The 17,728-nt window shown below is 39.1% G+C and overlaps 1 protein-coding gene across 1 annotated transcript in view; it reads left to right on the top strand.

Moving 5' to 3' along the window:
- Positions 1–17,728, top strand: part of LOC119428265 (gamma-secretase activating protein) — a 48,422-nt gene extending 30,694 nt beyond the window's left edge. Inside the window, 7 exon segments of the mRNA XM_037695924.1 lie at positions 4,063–4,133; positions 4,317–4,411; positions 6,113–6,232; positions 14,697–14,758; positions 17,008–17,112; positions 17,236–17,332; positions 17,501–17,728. Of these exon segments, the coding sequence (XP_037551852.1) occupies positions 4,063–4,133; positions 4,317–4,411; positions 6,113–6,232; positions 14,697–14,758; positions 17,008–17,112; positions 17,236–17,332; positions 17,501–17,601 (651 nt within the window). The 3' untranslated portion in view covers positions 17,602–17,728.

Below are 17,728 nucleotides of genomic sequence, written 5' to 3'. Positions count from 1 at the left end.
ATACAGTAGTCCCTCGTTTATCTCGAGGGATCCATATCTTGAAGCCCCGTGATGAGTGAAAAACCACGAAGTAGGTATAGTAGTACAAGTAGTAAGTAGTCGACTATTTTAGAATATATATATATATATATATATATACATTTTAAACCCTTCCCACACTCTTGCAATATTCTAAACAATGTTTCTAAACTCTAGATGATCTAAAAAAGTACAGCATATCATGAACTCAGCTCTCTGCTACAGCTGCACTCTGGGCCACGCCCACTTTTCCACTGCAGAACGTAGATTGAAGGAGGAGGAAGGAGGAGCTGCAGGAGGAACTTTTTCCTGCAGTGTGGCCTGCACACAGGTGCAGCAGGTGCTAAATAATTTAAAACAATTTCAAATAAAAATGTCATGCCCATCGTGTGGCTCATCCATCAATCAGCCAATTGTGTGTCATGTCCACTCTTATTTTGAAAAAAAAAAAAAAACCAAAAAATGCGACAGAGCGAGTCTGCGAAAAACGAACCGCAAAGTAGCGAGGGACTACTGTAAATATTAAAATAAATATAATGTCCCTACTTCGTGGATTTTCTCCTATCATGGGGGTGTCTGGATCCCCTGTGCTAAGTGTGGGACTACTGTATACGTCACACAGGGACCATGATTTGTCAAATAAAACAAAAACCAACACAAAACAATGACAATTACCAATTCCCCCTGTAATTTGAAAAATCTTTCATTTTGTCCAGTTAAACCCAACTGAATGTGATCTTGGTGCGTAAACATCCACATAGCAGAAGCTCAGCAGAGAGGGAGAAAGAAGTACTTGCTGTCAGATTATTTAAAGTTTTCAAGTTTTTCGTTTTCATACTTGAATGGAATGAAGACATGAGACTGTGTGTCAATTATTCAGGTGTCCTTTACAGTACAAGGTAAACAGAGACCGGCTGTGTGTCCCAGTCTCATGGAGACTGTTGTAGAGTCAGATTTTAGTATTCCTGCGAGGTGAATCCCTCCAGTTTTAAGGCTCTGAAAGCCGACACACAGCATATATCAACACCACGGTTTAAATCAGGCCAAGGGTAAAACTGGGACTGAATAGAAAGCAGAATGTGCCCCATGTTGGGATTTACAAATGACAAAAAATAGATAAGACACTCTGCTCTGCATCTTGCTGAAACAAGCTTAGAAGTTTTTACCACCAGAATCCAGTTGAACGTGATGGAAATAGGTGCACCTGTAATCGTTTTAAAATTGCCACGACTTCGACACATGGTGATTATTGGATTTAATCAGCTGAATGGAACGAAACTTATTTTGAACACAGGAGAAGAAGCCCCGAGGGACACTTTGTTTTAAGTGAGGTCGGCAAACGTAACACCGGAGTCCCTGTCAAGCTGACTCATGCTGGAAAAAACTTTTTCAAAAAGACTCCGCCCCCCTTCCCCCAAACAAATAATGAACATCTCCCTCTCTTGTTGGTGCTTATTGAGACTAATGGCTGCATTGACACAGGGGAGAAGTTAGGGATGAAATAGATTATGGCTTTTAAGAGCCAGGGAAGCTTGGTGTGATAAATTACGGCTCGGTTATACATTATCGTCACCAATATTTATTTCCTGCCCCTGTTGCTACAAACAACCAAGGAGGCTTTTATTTTTAAATACGGTGTCAAGGCAAGAGAAAGCTGCTAATTGCAGAACATGAATTACTAAAAGCAGCAGCGCATATTGAACTCTAACGCGATGAAATGAAACCGGCTGCAATATTCTTGTTTATGTAAGAGACGTTTATCCCCAAGGTTACTCCGTTTACTCGCACTGAGCCGCTCATTAAGACAAATAGCTGCGTCTGCATTTCATTTAGAAAGCCAAATAAGTCTGTGGTTGTCCAACTTCTTCATTTTTATTAATTAAAATAATAAAATGCAAGCTATTTTATCATGATTAAAATAAGAAGAATTGGATTAAAAAATAGTTAAAGCAGTCAATTAAATAGATACAATGCTGAGATTTGATGGGGTAACAGCTGAGAGTGAACTCTACCACATATCTTGAGTGTCAGCAGATCACACAAGATCTTTGTGTAAAACTTTGGCATGCAAGACTGTGGGCAATCTTTATAAAGTATATGGTCTTAGATTGTGTATTATCATATCATGAACATAAAGGACTGTATCCATTTTTTAAATTTACCTAAATATATTGTAGAGAAACTTGAACATTATTATTATTATTACTAATATTTATGTTTTTTTCTTGTCTAGGTTTATAAGTAAATCTAACTAGAGAAATTGCAATTCCTGTGAAAATGCAGTGTGAATGCTTACTGCTGAAGAACTTGCTGAAAAGCAGCTTAAATTAGCTAAAAACATTCTGAAATGTAGCTTAAATGGAAAAATAAGTCTAAATTAGCAGAAGAAATTAGAAAAAACATATTTGCTGAATTGGGTTTAAATAAGCAGAAATTAACACAAAAATTAGAAAAGTAGCTAAAAAAGCAAATATTAGCCAAAATAAATAAATAAATAAAACTGCTGAAAAGTAGCTGAAAGGCAGAAAAAAGCTTAAACTACCAAAGGAAAGAAAGGAAAGAGCTGAAATGAGCTAAAAAATTTGGAATTGGTTGAAAAAGCTAAAAAAAATTGCACAAAACTGCTAAATAGTAGCTGAAATTGCAGAAATGGCTGAAACTATCAGAAATAAGCAGAAAAGAGCATGACGAGCTGAAATTAGCAAAAGGAAGTTAACCAGGCTGAATGTAGCAGAAATTACCATGAAAACTTGAATTTATCTGAAAACAGCTAAAAATTGCTTAAAAAGTTAGCTAAAAAGGTAGAACAGTCTTAAATTAGCAGAAGAAAGCAGAAAGAACTTGCTTGCTGAAAGAAGCGGAAATTAACACAAAAAAGTGAGAAATTATCTGAAAAAGCTAAAATTAGCAACAAACAAACAAAAAACTGCTGAAAAGTAGCTAAAAATCAGAAAGAAGCATAAATTACCAGAAGGAAGTGAAGAGAGCACATTTTTGCTGAATTAGTTTGCAAAAGGATGAAACGAGAGCAAAAAATGTGGAATTAGCTGAAAAAGCTAAAATTAGCATAAAACTGCCAAATAGCTGAAATGGTAGAAAAAGTTGAAACTTGCAGAAATAAGCTGAAGGGAGCATAACAAGCTGAAATTAGCAGGAAGGAGTTGGAAAAAGCACAAAAATGTTGCAGTTAGCAGAAAGAATCTAAAAGGATCTCAAAATAGCTGGGAAAAAACAGCTGAAATTAGCTGAAAATAGCTGGGGGAAAAAGTATAAATTTGCACAAGGAAAGAAGCTGAACCAGAACAAAATGTGACAGGAGCAGTCAAAGGTTGTAAACAAAGATATGAAGGATGTAAAATGAGCTCAATTCACTTTCAATGAGGAAAAAAGTGTCAAAAAAAGCTAAATATTTCAAAAAGCTAAAGTTGCACCAATACCAAAAGTCATAGCAGGATTGTCCTGAAAGAGCTGAATGTTTTGATTTATGATTTGTTGAAATAGTTTGAAAACTGCGGGACGAGAATCGCGCCGAAAAACGTATGGAAGAAAAATGGATCACAATAGTGTGAACGCTTCAGAAGCATTCACACTGTTAAAATGTCCACCCTGAGGTCAGATGAGGGTGATGCTGCTGGTGTCAAGTGCAGGTTTCCCGCTGGTGTTCAGGATGTGGATGAGCCACACCATCTTCCTGTTTTTGTTCAGGAGATAGCCGAGTGCAGCCGCTGGTGGAAACAAGGTTTCCACAAAGTCAAATGCATTAAAATGATCATCCAAAAGTGTCGGTGCAGGCACCCTGAAATGTGTTTGCTGGAAATGAAATGAGGAAGATGGGAAAAAGAAAAGGGGAACAGATTGTAGTGTGAGCGTACATTTTCAAGAAGAAAGGATCATAGCAGGGGGGAAGGGCTCAAATTGCTTTTTTTCAGGTGTTTCAGTCAAAATGCTTGTGTCGTGCAAAGTTTCCAAGCGAGTGATTTCAGCTTCATTTGAATGTAATGGAGCAAAACACTGAGGTGTGTTTGTGTGTGTGTTTGTGTGTAGTTGGAGCTGATCAGACATATGCTGGAGTCAGTCTGGCTCAAGTACAAGCTTGGCCCTCGTGTTTTGTGCTTGTAAGTAGTCCTTTTTGGTTTTTCAGCTTGTTTAGAATGACGATAATGAATGCTGATAAAATACTTACCCACGCCAATCCCTCTGTGTTTACGGGTTTAAACGAGGAAGCTGTCCGTGACCTCTCTTTCCATCATGTGCTTATGTTACGTAACCCTCCTCTTCTAATGAATTTGTGTTTCCAGGATGCAGAAGGCCAGCCCAGCGGAGTGGTCTGTATTTCACTTCATGCTTCGGATCCTGCAGTCCACACGGGGTCTCTGCCTGCCCCTTCCTCCTGGTATTACACAGCCAATTGCACCCATCATAAATCCGGTCTGTCTCGGTGCCAGCTGGAATTAAACAAAAAAGTGTTTTTAGTAGGCAACAACAAAAATGCACAATAGTATTTAGCATTAGCCATATGCTGAAATGGCTTAGGCAGTATGTGAAAACATATATTTTAATTTGATATAATTTTATAGCGTTTGCTTCTGTTTGTTACATAATTCTATAATTTTAGTCACTCATGAATAAAATTTAAATCCTTAACTACATGGGAAAGAAGACAAAAAATAGAAAATATGCCTCCACAAGGCAATGTACTTATGAGAAGGTGTATAACGTAGCTGGCATGCTAAATCCAAATTCTGCTTTTATATATATACACACACACACACACATATATATATGTAGCAAACAAATATGTGACAATAAATAAACAAACAGTAATACTGTACTGGACATTAGCCTTAACTTTTATTGTTCTTGCTCGACATTCTCGGGGTTCTTAGGGGATTTATTTACAATTTTTACAGCTCAAGGAATGAGTTATGAATTATTACAGTAAACTTTTTTAGCAGAAAGTTGTTTAATCGGATGATTAATGAATTAAAAAAAAATTTTTGATACTAAAGTATGAATGAAATACTCTGTTTTTCATGGCGGGAAGAGAGAAAGGAGGCTAGCTATTCATATAAATAATTCCAAAATAAAAGCATAACAGTCATGCTAACAAGTCTGATTGTTTCCAACCCCAGAATAATTATTAAAATATGGTATTGTTGACAGAAATCATAACCACACAGAAAAGAAAAAAAAAGCAGTCTTACCGTTTTGCCAAAAATCTTCCACTGTTGAACGCAGTCCAGGTCCTGGGCTGAGTTCGTGGAGCGTTGGAGGTTGTTCTTAGCACACCACAGGTAGACAACTACCAAGGATGAGTGAGGAACTTCAGATGATGGCTCAGTGGGAATCACAGCTGTGATTAGGTCAGCTTTTGATTCAGTCCTTGGCAGTTAAGACTTGCTTGTGTCCAACAGTCCTTTCAAAGACCATCAGACATTTGTGGTGGATGTAGATCCTTGGGTGAAAAGGAACACTCCCGTGTTCTCTTAGCTCAAAATTCAGCTCCACACTTTTAAACCTGAATGTTTAACGGTACATTGTATCTCAAATTAGTCCAGAAAGGTTTGTTGTCATTGCAGCTTGCAGGAAATGGAAGGATCCAGTTGGTTTTGTTGCAGCCACAGCGACTGTGGACCTTCGCTGACTAACTGGCTGTAGAAAGTGCAGAGGGAGAGACATCTGTCCTCATCCAGACTGGTTAGATAGAGATTCTAACAGTCTGCCTTTTGTTGGAGTCCCAAAGTATTGAGCCAACATGATGGTCTGAATTCTGAAGCATTCCTCTGGTCGTTATGAATCACTTAGTGCTCAGCTCAGTTAAAACTTTGCTCTCAGATGTTTCTCTTGAAGCTGATGAATATGGATTCAAACATGGCCGTAGCCACAAATAAGATCCAAAGTTCATGGCTTAAGTTTCTGTTGGGGTTAACAGCACAGTTCTTCAACAAACACACACACACACACAGAAACGGTGAATTAGCACGTTAGCTGCATTAGCTTGTGAACATGTTTGCTAAAATTGCAATCATTGCCAGCAAGCTGCATGTTTCATTTCTCTCTCATCTGTCCATGTTTTCTCTTTGTCTCTCTCCAGGCTATCACACCCTGTTTGCTGTGTTTGCTGTTCGTTGCCTTCCTCATCACACATTTTTACAGTACATTGACCACGGTTTCCTGCAGCTCACCGAAACCTTTGTGTCTCGTCTCATGACAGGTATACACACGCACACACTCCCTTTTAAACAGGAAAAATGCAATCATGTACAGTACTCTGCAAAAAAAAAAAAAAAAACTCGAGTTATCCCTCACTTCTTTATTTATCATTTGTTTCAGAGGACTTTCTTGTAATCTCTTTAAGTGGTTTTGAACAATTGTCCAGGCTTTCTGACAGCCTTTCCAAGTTTTTTTAATTGAACTTCGGCTACATTTTCATTCATTTCATTCATTTTCAGTTCGGCATGTGGAACAAACAGTATCTGTGCCACACACTCCTACAATCGTCGACAAAAGAAATCCACCTTTCTTAATTTGGGGGTTTTACGAATCTGGGCACAATGGTTGAAGCTTTCTATACACAACTTTTCAAGTTTGGCTTTTGATTTTGTTTCATAAAATAAAACATGGTGGAATGTATTGCAATTTGGATACTTAGGTCCCAACCCTGGTCCTCAAGGAACACTACCCTGCATGGTTTAGTTGTTTCCCCACTCCAACACACCTGATTCAGTGATTTAATTACGTCTCAAGTTATGCAGAAGCCTGTTAATCACCCTTTCATTCAAACCAGGTGGGTCGAAGCAGGAAAACAACTAAAATGTACAAGAAGGTGTTCCTCAGGGCCTATGGTTGGGAACCATTAGTTTAAGTAAAACAAAGCAGAATGATTACTGCTCTGCTCCTACCTGCAGACATATCTTTCAGGAAGTTACAGCAATCAACCGTTGTATCTTGTGAGACTTTTATTGTACCTCGCTCCCAAGTCTACAGTGACTTAGAAAAAAAAAAGTTTATGAAGAAGCTACTTCTTCCTCTGAGAATAAGCTGCTTAGCCACATAAATCTTGGAAAGCTGTATTTGGAAGCATTTCTAACAAATTAGTGGCAGGTGTAGCTGATGATCGTCGAACTTCCGGTTTTCCTATGATTATTTTACTAAATGAATATTTTGAAATTTCACTGTTTATTGTGAATCCTGTTGTGTAACTTCTGACGATTCTGCAACAGTGTTTTAACTAAAATAGTTTGGCTCAAGATTGCACATATTTTAAGCTCTATTTTTAAAGATATAAGCTGCACAGTTTATTTTTGATTTTAAAAAGCCAACAATGAGGAACACAGCTATGCTTTGACTGGAGTTTAGTAGTACTTCGCATTTTTGTGTCTGACAATTGAATTGAATCTTGAGCCCATTTAAAAACAGTAAGCAACAAAACAGTAACAAAACCAGATGGCAAGCAGCTATAAACCCAGTGTAGATTGCCTCCACTACTGGTGAAATCGTCTGATTGTTGTAGGGAAGTTTGTCAGTCAGCTCATTTTTGTTTTTCACCTCCGTTGGTGAGAACACAAATAGAAGAGCCAGCAGGGCTGCAAGCTGAAGTGTAAAGGATTAAACATTTTGCCAGGTTTGATTTACCTTTCTCCACCTTGCATGATGAAGAATCTGGAAAATGGCATGAATATTTTTTAGTTTTACACCGGATCTGATGGTTAAAATGCTCAAAGTTGAAGATAACGGGACACAAAATTATGTCAGAAAGATGCAATAGTACCAACTGTCCTTGGCTGAAATGCAAATAAGAAAAATATAAAGTACCTGTATATATATCAGTATACTTAGTATGTGTTTAGTTTGCTTTGAATACCACCATGATTTATAACTACCGTATTTTTTGCTGTATAAGTCGCAGTTTTTTGCATAAATTAGAATGCCTGTGACTTATACAGCGAAACAACTTATTTATGTTTTTTTCCCATATTTATAACCAATTTTTGTCTGAGATCTGACGATTTCATTCATTCTGACATGGAAAATATTGAACACTACCATTTTCAGACACTAGAGGGCCTTCAACTAATATGGCAAGCCAAGTGTCTCATTAATAGGTAAAAGTGGCTATTAATGAGACATTTGGCTTGCCATACTAGGTCACCTTTGTCTCACTCCAGAACTCCAGGAGCAAACGTCAAATCAATTGCATTTTGCCACGCTGCCCAGGCGATATGCAGCTGATTTGACCGTCAAAGTGCATTTATTAAGAAAAAGTTCAATAGAGACACACCTTTACTAAAATGTCAGGCAAACAAATAATTGTTTTTAGGTGGTTATCTTGTTAAATTTTGAAGACATGCACAGTGAGTCATCCCTCTGCACGCTCCTGCTTCCTCATATCGGCTTTTGAAATGCAGCTGATTTGGCCGTCAAAGTGCATTTGTTAAGCAAAAGTTCGACTGAGACACACCTTTACTATAAATTTTGAGCAAACAAATAATTGTTTTTAAGTGTTAATCTTGTTAAATTCTTGTTAAAGTCCTCCCATGCACGCTCCTGCGGCCGCCATTTGGCAGCCAATAATTTTTTGGCACACCGGCCCACATTTCCGGGTTGTCAGCGGTGACGCGCAATAGATGTGACTTATAAGACGAAGCGACGTATTCATGTTTTTTTCACTTCATTAGGCATATTTGGACTGATGCGACCTATACGACAGTGCGACATGTACAGCGGCAAGTACGATATTTTAGTGTTTTGCTGTAAAGACTAAATACAGGGAAAATTGGAGCTGTTGTACTTCAGTTATGTTGCATTTTGTTCAAAATGTGTTAATTTCATTATGACCTCGGGAAATCATGTCAGTTTGTTGTAAAGGGGCATAATATGTCTTCTTTGAAAACTTCTCGTGTAAAAGTTTGAGCAAGATGTTAGTTATTGGTCATTTCTACCTTTTTAGTGCAACAGACTTTTTAGATTATTTGCCAAAGCGTGGTTCAATGAAGTAAATTACTCCACCAGCTGGTAAGCACAGCAGGGTAGGAGATCCGACACAGCCAAGCTGAAGAATAAGCACTGCAACATGGAGGAGCCTTTCAGACGCTTGCCGAGTTTGACTGATGTTGGCAGGGATCCCCTATAAGCAGCTGATTGCGATAATAAAACCAGTACCAGGGATGCAGGCAGGAGGTTAGAGGTGTTCCTGAGGAGGAGCAGTTGGTGACAGAAGGAAAGGAGGATGAGAAAGAGGTGATGGCATCGTTGGCTAAGGCCATAGTGGAGTGGAAGCAGGAGACAATGTGATCCCTCTTCTCAAAGCCACTGTACTGACTACCAAACTACCGTGACCCTGTGTTGCTGCTACTGCAAAGTTTATCAGTTTGTGAATCAGAGTGTGTCACATCTATTCTTTACAGGGGGGTTGGCTGCTGTCTAGTCAAGGGTGCAATAAAAAATTGGATCCTGTTGATGATTCTGAGCTCGAGATTGCTGTAAGTGACAGTTTCATAACGACGGTCACAAGCTGTTAAGGACTGAAAGATTTTCTTCAACACAAAACAAGGTATAACCTCTGGTGTTCATGTTATCCTTTGAGCAGAACAATCTTTTATGGCTGCTTTATTTTACAATCTACAAGTCTCAGTCACGTTTGAAACTTGGGGCCAACCCACCAAACAGCATCCCTTGAGTGTCAAGGTGTTTGAAGATTCTCGTGCTTGTTTCAAAACCCATCAACAAAATTTCAAGGGATTCAATGATGGTTTGCTTGTTTTAGGAGACCTATTATCCTGGTGAGTGGTCTACCTCCAGTTCAGTCTCAGATAATAGAGAAATGGCCCGGCTGTAATAAAATGTATAATTCATAACTGAATCAGTGACTAGAAGCTGTTTCTCCTGAAAAAGTCTTTGCTAAACATCTGTATTCTTCCTGTGGTCTGGAAACTTTCAGACAGATTAATCTGTTAAGAGGACCATTTTTCAATATGTTGTTTTTTAGTTTCTTTTCACACTATACCTCTTTGTGGATGAAAAAGATGATTTTGTTCTTTGCACATCTTCTATACAATTTAAGTTTTAGCCATTTATTCCTGATTATGGATACAAGAAGTCTGACACCAAGGGTTCTTAAGAGTTATCTGTTTATCTTTTAATGATTTTTAAAGGATTCTTCTTTCTGCATTGAGTCTACTATTGAACTGAACTTACTGTGCCACCCAACCCAGAATAAACTACCAATTTATGTAAAGTATATGCTTCTTGTGGTTTTGTTTCTTTATGATGGGATTGGAAAAATAATCTGGATTATTTTCTAAACCGAGGCAGCATGGTGGCGCAACTGGTAGAGCTGCTGCCTCTCAGCGAGCAGGTCCTTGGTTCAAACCCCGGTCCAGGGGCCTTTCTGGGTGGAGTTTGCATGTTCTGTCCGTGCATGCGTGGGTTTTCTCTGGGTACTCCTGTTTCCTCCCACAGACCAAAAACATGCATGTTAGGCTGATTGGTAATTCTAAATTGTCCCTAGGTGTGAGTGAGAGACTGAATGTTTGTTTGTCTCGTTTGTCTCTATGTGGCCCTGTGATGAACTTGCGACCCGTCCAGGGTGTACCCCGCCCCTCGCACAGTGATTGCTAGACATGGGCACCGGTGACCCCCGTGACCCAAAATGGAATAAGCGGGTAAAGATAATGGATGGATGGATGGATATGTTGATGCAGTACTCTTTAACAGGGGTGATTCTAGAATCTGACCTTTAGGGGTGCTTAGTTCCCAGTGCTGACAATGGCTCTTAGCTTTAACAATACGATGGCCATTGGCATCAGAGGCATTTGTAATGGGGCAGAGACGACACACATTTGGGAAATTTTGAAAAAAAGTAGATGCTGGTAGAGGTTGTTTGTCTTGTTTGTCTCTACATGGCCCTGTGATGGACTTGCAATCTGTCCAGGGTGTATCCAGGGTGTACCCCGTTTCTCGCACAGTGATAGCTAGACATGGCCACCAGTGACCCCCGCGACCTGAAAAGGAAGAAGTAGGAAAAGATAATGGGTGGGTGGATGGAGGGATGGATAGATACCATTTCATGCATTCTGATGTATTTTAATGGGTTGTTAAACATCTACGTTTACCTACATAAATAAACACTTGATTCAATTATATTAGAGAGCATGGCACAACAAGAAGTAGCCTGACCAACAGCTCTCCTTGTGTGAGTAGAGCATGCTCCGCTTCTCTCACGCACCCTAACACCCACACCCTGGTCAACAACTGCCGGCACTAACGTAGTGCTAAACTAGAGTACAACACAGAGGTGTCTCCCCCTCCTCCCCCCGCCTTGTTGACACAAAACCCTGAAGAGATGAGCACCCTGATTTTTCAGGAAATCCCTCTGACCGCAAAGCATTTGCAATGCAAAACCCTGAAAATGTTGTCCGAGGAAAAGGGGTGCAGTTCCTGCGGGTAAAAGGTGTTTCACTTCTGGATGAACTGAAGTTGCCGATTGGTCAGTTGCTGACAAGCCTAATGGACTGATTGACAGGCAAGCCTACTGGACTGATTGACAGGTGGCGTTGTGGATCCAACTCGTTAAAAAAAAAAATCTGATTTTACTGGCCCGTTCAAGTGTCATCAATTAGTCCATATTTATTCAATATTTAGGTGAATCAAAGGTTTGAGAACTGAGTTTCCTTACAAAATTGTAATGATGATTCCTTAATTGTTTAGGGGGGCAGAGTTAAAATTTAGGAAAGCTTGAGCACCCTCAAAAAGAAGCTGAAATTGCCTATACTCTTTAATTAAAAAGACCGAGTCCACTTGTTATTTTTAAATGGGGGAGTGGTGGCGCAGAGGTTAGAGAGGTGGGCCTGTGATCGGAAAGTCGCAGGTTCACTCCCCGGTACTGACAACATCAAAAATGTGGGCGGGGTAGGTGAAGCACCCACACCTGCCTCCACCCTCATTCGCCCCACTCTGGGCCCATGAGCAAGGCCCTTAACCACCCCATCTGCTCCCTAAACAGGTCTCTCTTGAAAATGAGTTCTCGTGGCTCAATGAGACTACCTGGATAAATAACGGGTAAATGACAAAAAATAAAAATAAATTCCAAGCTTTGGCATTTAATTTGTAACACTTGGATCTAATTTGAAACGTCTGAAAAACAAATAAATCAATGAAAGTGTGCCTACTCTTCCTTGCCACTGATTTAATTATTTTACTTTTTAGAACATGCCTGACTATATTATCTTTGTCTTTCACATTGAGTCAAACAGGACAAAGTTTTGGCTTGTTCACGGCAGTATGACTTAATGCCACAAGGATGTAGTGTGACATTAGCATGTAGCGCCACTCGTGTTTATTATTGCCTCACAAAGCTAATGAGGCAACAGATTCTTGTTCAGTCCCATCCTATTTTTTATGTCATCTGTCAATATACTTTGTGAAACCATAATCATCTGGATGGCTGATTCGTGTCACACCTGTGGTAAACTACATCTCAAAACTGCCCCAAAGACCAAAGCAGAAAGTGTGATGAACAGATGAGCCCGAGAACAGCTCTTAAATGGAGGGCCAAAGTTCTTGTTATGAAATAAACTTAAATAATAATGATGTCAATTAAGGGAGTAGCTTGTATTAACTTTTTGAGCATGACTTTGTGCAGCTGTGGCTGACCGGTTAGAGCAGTCGTCCTCCAATGGGAGCGTTGGGGGTTCGATTCCATCTGCAGTCACATGTTGAAGTGCTCTTGGGCAAGACACTGAACCCCTCATTTCCTTTGATGCGTCTCCCATCGGTGTATGACTGTGTAGAGATGTAGTAGAGTGCAGTATGAATGAGTTCCCGAGGCTCAATGGGATTAACCTGTATAAATAAAGGTTAAATGAAAAATTTGTGTGTGGCGGTAAATTAGGGCACAGATTGTGTTATAAAGTGCTTTGAGTATCTTGATCAGGTAGAAAGGCGCTATATAAATACAGTCCATTTACCATTTGTGGACTGAAGAGGTTCCCCCACTGAGAATACAAACCCTGACTTGTGTATGTGACCTGTCATGTTTTCTGCTATAAACCCCAACCTTTTTGGGCCCAGTAGCTTTCGTGGGAACATAAACACGATCCAAATGAGGTAAAAATTGTCATTACTGCTGTCCTGATTAGGCTTGGAGAGAGAGTGTTTAGGCGGGTTAAATCCAGGCATGAATTGATTACAGTTGAGGCTTGGAATGGTAATGATGTGAAGCTGTTTTTTCTTGGAATAGCCCTTTTAGTTCCCTGGCTTGCATCAAACATCCCATATTTAGGAAACTAACTTTTTTTTTTTTTTTTTTAATTTACAGAGGTTTCAAATAGCTTTCCAAAAATACAAACAAAATAGTTACTTATCTGTAGTGAGAACTATCACAAAGTTGGTTCAGAAACCTTTGGCAGATGTTTATATTTGTCTCCATCTGTTTGCAGATAGTTTTCCCAACAGAAGTGCAACTATAGAAGATGCACACATGAACCCGATAAATGGCCAGAGTTGAGATGAAAAAAGTTGTTTATGAGATGCACTCAAGAACCCATTTCTTGAGTGCGTCTCATTTACATTTTTAACAATTCCTATTTTCTTAGCTGAAATTTATGAGCTCAGCTATTGTTCCATTTTTTCCCCCCTTTGAGACTTTCATCACCCAAGGCACTCTCTCGCTGAAATGCCTTTTTGTATGGCATATTCTTCTACACCAGTAAAGAACAAATCCCAGTGCATTTTGCTATACAGTCCTTCCTCTGAGAGTCAAACAGCGTAATACCTCGTCTCTAAAACCATTCTGGTCTACAGCAGTGGTGAAAAGACCTAGCTTCTTCTGTCTTTTTATAAGTACTCATATTTAAAAGGTTTTACTAGGACAAATGGTTATTTTTGCGTTTTTTGAATCCTTATTTTGCCTTTGTATCATGTTGGAAACCAACTGGCCTTTAGAAGCAGGGTCTTGCTGATGCATTCATTGCAGGGGGGAGAGCTCCTAATGGTGAACTATTTCTTTAAAAAGATTTGAAAATTGATTGAATCTGATTGATTCCCAGAGGAAGGCATGTATGCCGACATGCTGGACTTATTGTTGATGGTCTAGAAGACTGTCATGAAAAAAATAAAAACCTTTTACTCATTTTAAGGCGAGAATGCTTTGGAGTTTGTTGTCATTTAAATTTGGTGATATGGTTTTAATAAAAGGACATTCAAAGCACTGCATTCAAATAGTTTCCAAGCTCAAAGTTAGACAAATTAATATTTCAAGACTCTTATTGTATGGTATTCTGTGCGTCACTTCTTCTCAGAGATTAATTAAAAATCTGTTCATCTATTTGAAACTCTGTTTTGGCTGCTCAGGTGTGAACTTTCTAATTCATTACAAGCACAAACAAACTCATCAGAGCTTTTCCAAAGACTGCCATGTTTCTTTATGTTGGGGGTTTCTAATAAATTCTCATACGTGTTGTATGTTTTTCCACTACCTCTTTTATAAGTATTAGAGCTACATATAAATTGACTTCTGATTTTGATCAACTTCTGAATCCTGTCTTTACCTGCAAAGGGGAAATATTTCAGGCACATGTGCAGAGATGATGTGTGAAGTTGTTAAGTGGTGTTCTCACACAGGATTTGTCTCCAGAATAATAATAATAATAAGCATGATTTATGTCTTTGTGTTTTAGACTTGGACAACAGCAAGACCAGTGAGAGGCTGAAGTTCAGCATACTTAAGAGGCTTCCTCAGGTACAGCTGTTTGTGTGGTCAAGAAGGTGAAATAAAAAAATAAAAAAAAAAGGTCAGTTTTGAATAATTTTAGCAGCTTTAGGTGAATAAAGATCTCTAGAAATCCTAATGTATACGTGACAGAGACTTGGGTTATGAATTTAGGGTTTTAGTTGATTTAACTACACAATATAATAAAGAAAAATATTGCTTTAAGGGTAAAAAATAAAATAAAATTGGGCTTATAAGTGGATTCAAAAATCATGTAAACAAATAAAGAATTTATACATTCAAACACAAAATAAATGTGTAAGATTAGGGACAATATTGAATTTTTGGGCGTTATCTGATATCCCAATATGTTAAAACTTATTTGGCCGGTAACTGATAACTGATACCAATACCGATATTTTTTTCCCTTGATCTACTTACAGAGAATACATAGCTTTCTCTGCTGTGGAATTAAAATACTACATTATTCTGCATGGTCTTTGTCAGTTTGGCTGCTACCAGATGCCAAAAAGGGGCATATATATATATATATATATATATATGAACAGCGCCTTTTATTTTGGTGATTTATATGGCCAATGTCCGATATTTAAACTTTATCGCTAATATTGGCTGATACCGATACCATGCCGATAATATCGTGCATCCCTATGTAAAATATGTACACACAAACATACCTGTAAATGTGCTCCAAGCTGATAAAATGAACAGTGATGTACAATTTTATTATATGAATTGGTTTAACAGACTAATAAAAATAAACTGTAATGCAATCACTTAAAACATCTGATGAGCTCAACTACAAAACTTACTAATGATGCCAAAAGATTTGAATATTTTACTGCAAACAAAATAAATGGTTCTTCAAATTTTGACTTTTAGAAACCATGATTCCAAGTAAACTTATAGACGAGTCCAGGGGAGATGGATTATTTCCAATATTTATCTCCAGCAGTGAAAAATGGCTTCCAAAATAAGAAAAAAACAATCAAACTGTGGCCATCATGGTGCGTTCCATTAGTCCTGAGGAAATTTCCGTGTTTTTTTTTTTCCTGATGCAGTTCTTTCCCAAACTTCCCACTCTGCTCTAATTATGAATTGGAAGTTATCTGGAGTCTCATTTCCCTGAAGCCCCCCTCGGGCTCATCACAGAACACTCGTAGAAACCAGCTGGTGTGTGTGAGTGTGTCTGTGTGCAAAGGAGGGGTTGGTGGAGATAGGACTGTCTGATGTTCTTGTATAATGTCTACTGGTTCATGTGTGTATGTAGAGGGGTGTGTGTGTGATCACAAGAATGTTGAGTGCTTTGTGTTTTCGTTCCCTGACCATCTGACTTTTGCTGGTGGAGATTGAGCAGGTTCAACTGACACAAACACGCAGACTCAAGTGGAGTTGCACCATTTCCCAACTGAGGATTTGTACCTTGAATAAACTCACTAACACTCAATACAAACTATTTCTTAGAAAAGATAAACTAATTAATCATTTATCCATGAATGTAAAGGTGCAAATCAGAATTCCTTTTTCCTGTTACATTCCAAAGAGAAACAAAGACACTTATACATAAAAGACATAGCGTTTCTATAGGAATGCATATCTCCTCGTGTCTTTTATACCAACGTTTTAAAACAAAACCCTTGTGTGGTGTGTAAGGGTTCTACGTATGTGCTGGAAATGCCTTTCAGCTACCACACCAAATATTAGCTCAATATCTGTCAAACAGCCTGATTTGGAGCCATTTTTGTGTTTGCTAAAGTAAATTAGCTAAATAAATACAACACACTGCCTACTCCTGTCACAAAGCCAATGAAAACAGATAACCAGCTTTCATTCAGATAGTGAAGAAAAATAGTGTTAACTTTCAAGGAACGTAACTTTTTGTCATTTCGCCTCTGAAAATTGCTACATTTGATGTGAATCTGTAGCTTTCTATCAACCTGCCTGTGTTTTTAGAACCGACTGGATAAGAAAGAGCTAGGTTTTATCCTCCTGTCACTCACAGCTGAAGTGTCTGTTTGCTTCACTGTGATTTATTACTGTAGTTTGCATTTCACAGCTCCCCTAAAAACTATGATTTCTCTGGTACCCCTCATTAGCAGTCCGCTCTTCAGGAACGCTTTTGCTTTCCAGTTGGTACAAAAGAAAGGGACAGCTGTTTACGGCCACCAGGGAATCAGATTTTTTTTTGTTTTCATTTGAAAGCAGGGGCTACATGCCTAAAATGTAAACTATTGCTTTGCCTCTGTGTGTGTGTGTAGCCAATGGAGCAGAGGATTTGCCACATGTGGGATCATCCCGTCAGTTCAGCTTCAATCTCCAGAGATTACGTCAAAACTCTGCTTGAGAAACATAGCAAAAATAAGGTAACAGGTAACAAGGTAAGAGTGTGTCCCATGTGCTTCAGAAACATAAAAAATATCCCACTTTAAAGTGACTTGTCTCAGGAGTTGCTGCAGATATACCTAAATGCGTCTCCTTCTCCTCAGGGAAGTCCATTCACTGGGAGTGACAAGCCCAGCTTCAGGCACGAGTTTCTACCTCTTACCTACTTGGCAAAAACCCTATCGACTATTGAAGAACAAGGTGTGTGTATGTCCTGCGTAGTCCAGATATGAAGGAGTTTAGAGGATTTATGTGCAAGTTTGGCTAAAAAAAAGTAAAAACTGCTATCTCTGAGGAGCAGGACGTGTAGAAAGACGAAGTGTGTAACTGTTATGTCCTCTCGTCTTTCCTTTGCCTCACTTGGAGCAGCTCTGAACCCGTTCGTAGAGCAGGAGAATGTGGACGCCAGGTTTGTGGAGGAGACGGCCCTGATGCAGACGCTGATCCAGCTGGGCTTTGAGGCCAAATGAAGGATGGGGGAAAAGAAAGGGGCGAAGGACGAGGGCTGGGATGGATGGAAGGAGAAATTGCTTGAGGGAGAGAAAGGTTGCCTCTGACTGGGCCTTGAAGACGCATAAGTGATGGGCCGTCGGGGCG

Source organism: Nematolebias whitei, chromosome 22 (assembly GCF_014905685.2).
Source record: "Nematolebias whitei isolate Nwh7 chromosome 22, NemWhi1, whole genome shotgun sequence".
Lineage (NCBI taxonomy): Eukaryota > Metazoa > Chordata > Actinopteri > Cyprinodontiformes > Rivulidae > Nematolebias > Nematolebias whitei.
This window is presented reverse-complemented; position numbering and strand designations above follow the sequence as displayed.